General features: G+C 41.2%; 1 protein-coding gene across 1 annotated transcript in view; it reads right to left on the bottom strand.

Moving 5' to 3' along the window:
* Positions 1 to 713: 713 nt before the first annotated feature.
* The window catches only part of faah2a (fatty acid amide hydrolase 2a), a 49,067-nt gene continuing 38,446 nt past the window's right edge, over positions 714 to 11,334 (bottom strand). Inside the window, exons 8-11 of the mRNA XM_041196024.1 lie at positions 5,776 to 5,895; positions 5,257 to 5,368; positions 3,250 to 3,444; positions 714 to 1,891 (exon numbers count right to left, since the gene is read on the bottom strand). Of these exons, the coding sequence (XP_041051958.1) occupies positions 1,716 to 1,891; positions 3,250 to 3,444; positions 5,257 to 5,368; positions 5,776 to 5,895 (603 nt within the window). The 3' untranslated portion in view covers positions 714 to 1,715. The remainder of the gene's footprint in view (positions 1,892 to 3,249; positions 3,445 to 5,256; positions 5,369 to 5,775; positions 5,896 to 11,334) is intronic.

Below are 11,334 nucleotides of genomic sequence, written 5' to 3'. Positions count from 1 at the left end.
CCTCAAATAAGATTAGGGGTGCAATTTTCCATTCCAGGATAAGGTCCCTTGGATTTGGTGGGAACAGGGAGCATTTCCCACTGTGAAGCCCAGTGGAAATTTGCGCCATTGCGCAAGTCGCTGGCCTCATTAGTTATGCAGGCAGGACTTTCCCAACGTTTTGCATGGTGGGGTGGGCTGGATGGCTCATGGCCCACCATCATATCCTGCTGCAATATTTAAAACAAGCCCAGCCATCAACTGACTCACCATTGAAGTGAGAAACTGGACCTCCTGAAAGACTCTGAAGCTCAAAGATCCACCTGGTGGATGCTCCACCCACCCACTGCTGCATGTTCTAGGATCCAAGGTCACTGGAGGCCTCCATGATGATCTCCAGAGGCTGCCCCAGACCTTCATCAGGGAAGTCCTGACATCTCCATGCTATGTTGGTCCAGATGTGATATCCCGCTGATGGCACAGACAATTGGACAGAAGATGATTCCCGTCGGACCTTCATCTGCATTCCATTGATGAGATGCAAAACGGTTTCACGCCAGCCTCTGGCAGGAATGGCGACCCACCATGATGGGTGGGGGAAGCCGATTTTTCAGCTCCTGCTGCACTGTTTCCCCCCCCTCCCACCATTAAATCCACTGTGGTGGGGAGTGGAAAATTCTGCCCTAGGTTACTAACTGAGGTTTCACGAAGAAAAAGTGCAGGAACACCTCCAAAACGGCTCATTTAAAGTATCTTTATTGCTTATAAATTATATAAACTTGCCATCAGAATATAGACAAAAATTTACATTCCAAAACTTTGTTACACAGTAAGCAAAGTTAACAGTGCAATGCCATAGCGAATCCATAACTGTGTGTTCTTAGATTTCCACATCTTCAATAAAGAGGCTTGTTCAGTTTATTTATACTGGTACACTTGTCCTAGATTTATTTAAGAGACAGCATCACTCACCAATTTTACAACTATTATTGAGCCACAATGAAAAAAAGCAGCATGAAAAATAGTTAGTTCCACCTAATGCACAAGTTGCAAATAAAAGATCCATTTGAAAATGGTTGGAAAAGTTGGTGGTTAAAGGAAAATATGCTTTTTTAAAATGCTAGATCAACACAAAATAATTTCATACAGCCAAAACTATTAAAAAAGTGTCCAAAGCTGCAGTTTATATAAGAATTCTAGAGTTACATTTTCTCTCAGATGGAAACTTTTGTTGAAATTAATCTAGCGTGAACGAAGTTGTATTTGCAAGTTATTCTAAAAGTTATGACTAAACACAATTCTACACCATGAACTGTCAGGAATTATTCTATAGTGTACAGGCTTAGTCCAGGATTTTCAGGTGCCGTTGTGGACGGGGCTTGCTGTGGGCGAGGCAGTGCACCAACCAGAAGTCCATTGACTTGTGGCGGGACTGGACGATCCCGGCAGCAGGCGGGTGCAGAAAATCCCGTCCTTAGTGTTATCAAGTGTCAATAAAAAGTTAATGAGAAAAATATAACTACCAGCAACAGTGCTTCCTTTTAAAATTTCACATTTGCACTGCTACAGGATTGTTTGACATACTAAGTGATAATACCTCTTCAAAGGCATAAATCTGGTAACTTGATTATAGAAAATATCCATAATTGAATCGTGGCTCTCTATCATTAAAGCAGTGGATACAGAAAGAAAAGTCCTATGTCTTTTAAAGCAGGAATAAGATTAGTTTAATTTATTCAGGGTGCTCCTGGATTTCGCCATCCACCGAAGGCACACTCTAAATGTTGAGCCACACGTAAACATAGGTGGTCATTATGGTGATTAGCTACAAGCTGAATTCCAAGAGGTAGCCCATCTTTGCTTAGCCCAAGGGGGCACTGGGTCACTGGCAGTCCAAGCACATTAAAAATTGCTAGAAAATGAAATAGCAAACATGTTAAACAGATTTAAATGTACCTTACTCAGAATATTTGAAAATACATCCAAAAAATAGATTCAGAAAACATAAAATGGAGATTAGTGAAAAGTTGCTCTTTACTCCAAGCAATGAAGATCTGCAATTGGCCAAGTCAAAAACATTGAAGATATTCAAAATATAATTAGCAGCTATAATGTAGAATTAATGCAGAGGTTTGATGTTGTCATTCTGATGTTTATGTTAAGTCCTTAAATTTATGGATTTAAAAATTACTGCTATTAATACCTACGCTACCAGATGGCAATATCTGAAAGTGCGTTATAAATTAACTAATGCTGTGAATAAAAAGTTGCACCATAATTAAAATTAACATCCTCTCTTACTAAAGATTAATTTAAAGAAACTATTCAAATTAAACTGTAACTAAGAACAAGGAAACAAACTTGCAAACTGGTAAAAGACAAGTTCAGGATCAGGAAACACTTCAGGCAGAGAGTGCTTTACACCTGGAATAACCTTCCAGGTGGGGTACTGGATGCAAAAGCTCTGAAATAATTCAGAAGTCAGTTAGATAATGCAACTGACCAGAGGTAGGGGCAGCAATAGTTTCTATAGGAAAACAGCCTAGATGTGTTGAGTAAACTCCCTCATCTATACTTACGTTTGTGCCATGTGCCAGCATGTTCCTGTTAAATCCTCATGAAAAATTTTCAGAGTCAAAGACTAATAGCCAACATCAGAGATATATTACTGCATCACCATTCAATAGTACAGACAAACATAATTAGAGGCTTCCTAAATTACCAATTTGGTGGTAGTCTTTCCAAATGGAAGGCTTTCTCCTGACACTCTAAGAAGTTGACAGAAAGGATAAAGCAGAAAGTCATACTGTGCTTTAACTAGGGGCATGACAAAACCCAAGAATGGCTAATTGTGAAATATATTTGGCATGTTCAGCAGTTCTTGAACCCAAACATGATGCTAACAATAAAAAATGGCAAATGTATAAAAATAATTATTTCATCGTTGCAGATGAACTATACAAGTCCAAAGTTTGCAATTTACCCTATTTATTGCCACAGTATATTTTAATAACATGCACAGCTTTGGAATAAAATTGTAAATTAAGCACTGCAGACTTTAATTCAGACCATGTACAATAGATTCAGAACGGGATGTTATAAATCATGTTAACTACCAAAGCTTCTCAATTTTATGTTTCACTTTGTTCTTTGGCAAGAAAAGCTGCAAAATATATTTTTTGTCTTTTTATAAGAAATTACATTTTAAATACACAATTTTATTTAAAATTTTGTAGTTTCAAATTATTCAACTTCAGGTCTGCTACTTACCTGTGTATGCAAAGTTGAACGGCATAAGTTTAGGATGGTGGTGTCTAGGTGCAATTTTTGGATGGGATGGGTACAAAAATACACCATCATCTCCTAAGAGACTGGAAAACTCAGCCTGAAGGTTCTGACACATGTTCATCAGTTTAGCATTACTTCGGTGATTTACTTTGGCAAAATCTTCCACAATACCAAGACCTATAGTAAGAAACATAAATTTACATCAGGTAGGTCCAGGCAATATTATTCAATTAACTGACAGAGCTATTTGAAAATTTATAAGGGATGTCATTGATGCAAAATGTACCTTAAGACCGTGCCCAATCACTTCTGATGGTCTTACAAGGCCAAATTCTGCCTTACATTCATGAATTCAGGCGGAAACAAATTCTTCTGCTCAACTTCCTAACTTTGCAAACTGAAGGTACCAGACCAGCCCCAGTTTGTGGACCAAAATGTTACAAACAAGTTACAAATGCAGTCAATAAATAAGTATTGCAGTGTAATTTTATCAGAAGGGGTGTGACTTTTCACTTATACAAAAGTCGGCTGTGGTTGTATTATTTAATTAAGATTTGGATTTTGTTATATTTGGTTCCAAAATATTTTTCAAGTTAATTTATCTTCCACATTCTTTAGTATAGGTCCATCAAATTAAAGGGGAAAAATAAACACATAAGAATGTATTTTTAATCTATAAATAACTACCACTTCCAGAGAATTTTCTCCAGGCCCCCTAAACCAGCCAGCCTTTTCAGTTCATGCATTGAAATACTGAAACAAACACTAATATTGCCATCGCTACTCAAAACTGTTAAGTGCAGCTTCTACTGTAGCATAATGCAACTATAAAGAGTGGAATAAAAGATCCACTGCAAAAAGCTGAAGCATTCCCATGTCTGTTCTATCTAGCAATCATTCTCATTTTATGATTTTGATTACACTTTCTCCCATGCCAATACCTTTGCATTACTTTTTCTTTGCCTATAAAACAAAAGTTTAAACACATTTTCTCTTTTTTTGCTGCTTTATTACAGCTCTCACGGCTTGACTGAAAAATCCATAACACATTCACTATTAGCTGTATAAAATAATGACCTCATGCCTCCTGAGCCAGTTTCTAATAACCCTGGACCTTGAATAAAAATGTATTTATACATGGTGTACCAGGGATGGGTTCAGGGAAGAGCCAGGTTGATTGAACTACAAGCTGGAACGATCATATTAGTGGATTGCTATGTGCAGTTTATTTGCCCACAACCTGAGTCAATCTTGTGCCCTAGTCGACACCCTGATCTTGGAAGGTAAGAAGTAAATGCTGTTTGGAGCCATCAAGTGTACGTGCGAGGGAGAGGGAGATAGTGAAAGGCAAGTGGGCGTAGAGTTTCAAGAATATGTTTGCAGGGCACGTTGTTACTGGAAGAATTCTGCTACAGTCAAATTCTTCCAAACCCTGATACCCAAGAGTGTGCGTGAAAAACAACAATGGAGCAGGTTCAGCAAAGGGCCTCATTAGAGGAGTTTGGGTAAACTTTGTTCATTTGAATACTTTCTACCCTTCAGATTTTTTGGATTCACCAATATTCAGTTAACACAAGGGTGCAGTTTATCAGAAATATTGATTTCAGACCAGTACCTATACAGTGAACTGATTAGTCAAATATGTTACATTGCTTATTGTACCTCATTCTAAAATCAGCAGCAAACGGTGTAGGGTTTCACTGCCCACAGCTAATTTCTCAAGCTATAAGTACCTGAGTTATCTGGTTTTCCTTAACATTAAAAGAATGAAAAATTGAAGCCTTAGGAAGGTCACTCTATTGCCCGTGTACTTCAAAAATCTTGGACCCTGCAAGCCTGCTACTTCAGTAAAAAGTCAGTTTTACAAGACTACTTAAGATAATGTTCCTCTTTGCTTCAATGGGAAGTCTAAACCATGTTAGCAATGTCGTAAACATAACATTATAATTACAACACAGATGAAGTGCATTCTTCCAAGGTAAACTTTACCTATAGCAGGAAGTGTGTGGGGCGATAGTCCCAGAATCTTTTTCACCAATTCCCACAGTGGTTTTATCTCCTTCCCATGATCTGCCATCAAATCTTTGAAAGACTTTGATTCCTGTTAAAATAATATAGACTGTTATCTAACAATGTAACTTTTTTTTAGTTTGCAGTTTTCACTTAATAATGGGTTGAATTAAAACAGTGTTGAGACAAAGGTGCAGATGGGCAATGTTATGGTGGTGGAAGTAGGTGGTCTTTGTGATGGATAGGATATGGTGTCGAAAGCTCACTCCCAGATCAAATAGGATGCTGAGTTGTAAACCTCAACCCAAGGAAATAGGAGGAAAAAAAAAAATCGAGGAATTAACTAAGTTTTTATTTCTGACCCCAAGATTATTGAACAATTACACACTTAATTTCAGCATTCATTTTAAAAGTTTAACTTCAGGGTTTCTTTCAGGGAAGAAACAAAGAAAATACTATTAATTCCTTAAATGTCAGAAATAACAAATGCAGCTGTACCTCGCCATCAGTCTCTGGGGAGGACATCATTGCTGACCATATCTGGAAAGCATATTTCATCTTGTGGATCTGAACTTGCTGTACTTGAACACCAAACTGCACTTCAAGGTAATCAGTTAACTGAAAAACACCAAAATATAGCACCAAAATATTAAATATGCAGTTTCAAGATTTAAATTATGAGCAGATAATATTTAAGACAGCAGCTAACAAACAGCCGGTAAAAATATTTTTAGCTAATAGCTTGGCATTTAAGGTACTGCAAAACTCAATTTAACTTATGGGATTGTTAACCAGTTCAAACCCACCAACGCCCTTATGATTAATAACAAACCTCTAAGTCTGAGTGATAAGATAGAAAGGGGAGGGAGATAATTGATAAACTAATCAAACTTCAAGAGGATAAAACCCCTGGTTTAGATATTTTGCATCCATACATATTGAAACAAGTTATGGAACAGATAGCAGACACATTATTACATGTGTACATGTACATTATAAAAAACATTAGAAAAGGGAATCATGCCAGAGGACCGGCAGACAGCTAACATAATTCCTTTATATAAAATGGGAACAATGGACCAATTAGCTTAATATCAGTGGTAGAAAGATAATGCAATCCCTACTCAAAGATGGAACAGAAAATTATCTAGAAACTGAAAATATAAAAGGAATAGTTCCGTGGGAGGCGGTGGCGTAGTGATATTGTCGCTGGACTAGCAATCCAGAGACCCAGGGTAATACTCTAGGGACCCAGGTTCGAGTTCCACCACATGGGTAAAATGTAAATACAATTAAAAATCTGGAATTAAAAGTCTAATGATGACCATGGAACCACTGTTATGGAAACCCATCTAGTTCACTAATATCCTTTAGGGAAGGAAATCTGCCATCCTTACCTGGTCTGGCCTACATGTGACTCCAGACCCACAGCAATGTGGTTGACTCTTAAATGGCGTCTGAAATGGCTCAGCAAACCACTCAGTTGTACCAAACTGCTACAAAGTCTCAAAGGAATGAAACCGGACATACCATCTGGCATTGACTTAGGCAATGGAAATGACAATGGCAAACTCAGCCCTGGCGGCCCTGCAAGGTTCTCCTTACTAACACCTGGGGGATGGGATAGCTGTCACAGACTAGTCAAGCAACAGCCTGACATAGTCATACTTACAAGCAATATCCCAGACACCACCATCAACATCCCTGGGTATGTCCTGTCCCATTGGCAGGACAGACTAGCAGAGGTGGTGGCACAATGCTACACAGTCGGGAGGGAGTTGCCCTGGGAGTCTTCAACATCAACTCCGGACCCCATGATGTCTCATGGCATCTGGCCGAACGCAAGGAAACTTCCTGATTACCACATACCTCCGTCCTGCATCCCTCCCTCTCTCAACTGATAAATCAGTATTCCTCCATGTTGAACACCACTTGGAGGAAGCACTGAGGGTGGCAAGGGCGCAGAATGTACTCTGGGTGGGGGACTTCAATGTCCATCACCAAGAGTGGCTCAGTAACACCACCACAGACTGAGCTGGTCAAGTCCTAAATGACATAGCTGCTAGACTGGGTCTGTGGCAGGTGATGAGGGAACCTACAAGAGGGAAAAACATACTTGAACTCATCCTCATCAACCTGCCTGCCGCAGATGCATCTGTCCATGACAGTATCAGTAGGAGTGACCACTGCAGTCTTTGTGGAGACGTGGTCCTGCCTTCACATTGAGGATACCCTCCAACGTGTTGAGTGGCACGACCACCATGCTAAATGGGACAGGTGTCTAACAGATCCAGCAACTCAAGACTGAGCAACCATGAGGTGCTGTGGACTACCAACAGCAGCAGCAATCTACTCAACCATGAGGTTGTAACCTCATGGCCTGGCATATCCCCTACTCTTCCATCACCACCAAGCCAGGGGATCAACCCTGGTTCAAAGAAGAGTGCAGGAAGGCATGCCAGCAGCAGCACCAGGTAAACCTAACAATGAGGTGTCAACCTGGTGAAGCTACAACACAAGACTACTTGCGTGCCAAACAGCATAAGCAGCAAGTGATAGACAGAGCTAAGCGATTCCACAACCAACGGATCAGATCTAAGTTCTGCCACATTCAGCCTTGAATGATGGTGGACAAGTAAACAACTCACTGGAGGAGGCGGCTCTACAAATATCCCCATCCTCAGCGAACATTCCCACTTCTGACCTTATGACCTCAGTTCCAGGATATCACTGCAGGAGTTCCTCTGTGTAGTGTCCTAGGCCCAATCATCTTCAGCTGCTTCAACAATGACCTTCCCTCCATCATAAGCTCAGAAGTGGGAATGTTCACTGATAATTGCACAATGTTCAGCACTATTCGTGACTCCTCAGATACTGAAGCAGTCCATATCCAAATACAGCAAAACCTGGGCAATGTCCAGGCTTGGGCTGACAAGTGGCAAATAACATTTGGGCCATGCAAGTGCCAGATAATGAACATCTCCAACAAGAAAGAATGTAACCATTATCCCTTGACACTCAATGGCATTACCATTGCTAAGTCTCCCACTATCGACATTATGGGGTTACCATTGACCAGAAACTGAACTGGACTTGCCAAATAAATACTGGGGCTACAAGAGCAGGTAAGAGGCTAGGGATTGTGAGACAAGTAACTCACCTCCCGACTCCCCAAATCCTGTTCACCATCTACAAGGCACAAGTCAGGAGTGTGATGGAACATGCTTCCTTTGCCTGGAATGAGAGCAGCTCCAACAACACTCAAAAAGCTTGACACCATCCAGGACACAACAGCCAGCATGATTGGCACCCCATGCACAAATATTCACTCGCTCCACCACCGACGGACAGTGGCAGCAGTGTGTACCACCTACAAGATGAACTGCAGGAACTCACCAAGGCTCCTGAGGCAGCACCTTCCAAAACCACAAACACTACCATCTAGAAGGACAAGGGCAGCAGATACATGGGAACACCACCACCTGGAAGTTCCCCTCCAAGCCACTCACCATCCGGAATTGGAAGTATATCACTGTTCCTTCACTGTTATTGGGTCAAAATCCTGGAACTCCCTCCCTAACAGCACTGTGGGTGTACCTACACCACAGGGACTCCACCACCTTCTCAAAGGCAATTAGGGATGGGCAACAAAAGCTGGCCTAGCCAACCCTTGAATGAGAGAAAACAGATTCCAAAAAGCAAAGTCATGTTTGACTAAGCTTAGTAAATTCTTTGAGTAAGCAACAGAAAGGTTAATACAGGAGACATATTTGGATTTCAAAAAAGCTTTTGATAATCTACTGCGTAGTAGATTCATGACTAAAGTCAAAACATGCAGAGCCAGGAGGTGAGTAACAACGGACAGGAAGCTGGCTACAAAACAGAAGACAGTGTAGTGGTTAGAGATAGTTACTCAGATTGGCGATGAAGGGGTACAAGTATTATTGCTAGGGCCACCGCTTTTCACCATATACAAACACAATGTGGACTCAGGAATCAGAAGTGCAATTTCAAAATCTGTAGAAAACACCAAATTGAGGGGCGTAGTTAATATAGAGGAAGACTACAATACAATATAGTAACACAATATTAAACTTTCAGAATAGGCATGCAATTGGCAAATTACATAGTGGTAATAACACTGGGCTAGTAATACAGAGGGTCCTGGGCTAATATTCTGGAGACATGAGTTCAAATGCCACCATGGCAGCTGGTGAAATTTAAATTCAATTCATTAATTTTAAAAAGCGAGAATTGAAAGCTAGTCTCCATAACGATGGCCATGAAACTATCATTGATTGTCGGAAAAACCCATCTGGTGTGGCCTACACCTAATTCCAGATCCACAGCAATATGGTTTACTCTTAAATGCTTACATTAACTGTTAAATTATAAGACCTAGTAAGGCACTCAGTTGTACCAAACTGCTACAGAACAGTCAAATCAGATGGGCTGCAGCGGTTCAAGAAGGTGGGTCACCACAATCTTCTCAAGGGCAATTATGAATGGCAAACCAATGCAGGCCTTGCCTGCAACCCCCACAACCCAGGAATGAATGAAAAAACAATCAACTTCAAAACAGATAAGTGTGAGGTAGTACTTTTTGATAGAAAAATAATGAGGGCACATACTCCTTGGAAAATAAATGCCCAAATCAGGCCTGTCCAGTGTATGGCCCTTGGGCTGCATCTGGCCCGAGAAGCTTCTCTCTGCAGCCCATGGAGCTGGTTTTCAAAATAGCGGTAAACACGTATGCTGGAATGGCAGATTCTTCACAGAGCTGCTCCTCCAATCACAGACCGTTTCACTCCTGCGTTTGCTGCACTAGTGAGCCTATCAGCAGCAAAAGGGGCAAAGAAACAAGGCGCGATCGGAGAAGCAGTGAACACCAGCTGCAGTATGTTCGGGTCCCAGGGGTGCGCGAGGGCGAGGGGTAAGAAGGCATGAGGGGACTAGAAGTGATGAGGGCGTGATGGTGAAAGGCTAAGAGGGGCCAAGGGGAAGAGGGGACGAGTGGAAGAGACAACATCCCACTTCCCTCCTGACAGTGTCTGTTCCTTCCTCCCACCAGTACCCTCAGTTTTCCCCCCAAGATCCACTGCTGACTCCATCGACCACTCCACCTTTTCCAGGAGAACCCCCTTCCCCTGCATGCACCCGAATTGTGACCCTCTTGAAAAGGTAGGCAAGAGCAGCGTCTATGTACCTTGAAGTTGTTGACCAAGTGTAGCTCGCCAGTTGCATGCCAGTCATGTACATTCATGAAACGGACCATTCTAATTAGCCGCTGGTGGGACATTTAATTTGGAGGGGGAAAACGTGATTCTGGTGTGCTGGCCTTTTAATAAACATTCATGAGATGCAAATGAATGCAAATGTGGTTCCTGACATAGATCAACAGGAAAATCAAACCGACTTTAGCATGCCAAAGTCGGGAGAACAAAATTTGAAACTGATTTTCCAATGGCAAGAAACATTTTTGCAATCACTCTAAATTTTGTGTCCTTGCCAGCCACAAAACAGGAGGGCGAGAGCACGAGGGGGAGAGGGAGCAAAAAATTCCGCAGAGGATCAGTTGCAATGGCTTCTCTACCTGCTCCCCTACTGTTATCTCAGGTGTCTCCCAAGGATCTATCCTTGGCCTGTCCAATCTCTCATATACACGTTTCCCCTCAGTGACATCATCTGAAGGCAAAGCATCAGTTTTCACATGTATGCCAATGTTACCAAGCTCTACCTCACAACCTCCGCTCTCAACTCTTCTACTGTTGGTTCACAACCTCAGTACTACATTTGATCTGGAGCAAGTTTCCGACCTCAAGCTGCCTTAGTAATGGCATGAATATTTTCACCTCCATTCTATCTGTTAATCCTTATAGAAACCATTAACTTTTTTTAAAAAATTGCATTTCCAGTGCGTCACATAAAGGATCACACAAGATTTCAAGTTTTAAAACTTTTACTGTAACAAGCTAAAAGGGACATTGACTAACTACTGTTTAATTGGCAACATATCTTAAACAACAGAATTGAACCCCCATGTGATTTTTAACACTA

Source organism: Carcharodon carcharias, chromosome 9 (assembly GCF_017639515.1).
Source record: "Carcharodon carcharias isolate sCarCar2 chromosome 9, sCarCar2.pri, whole genome shotgun sequence".
NCBI classification, from domain to species: Eukaryota; Metazoa; Chordata; class Chondrichthyes; order Lamniformes; family Lamnidae; genus Carcharodon; species Carcharodon carcharias.
Note: the sequence above shows the minus strand (reverse complement) of the source record. Positions and strands in the feature narration are given on the sequence as shown.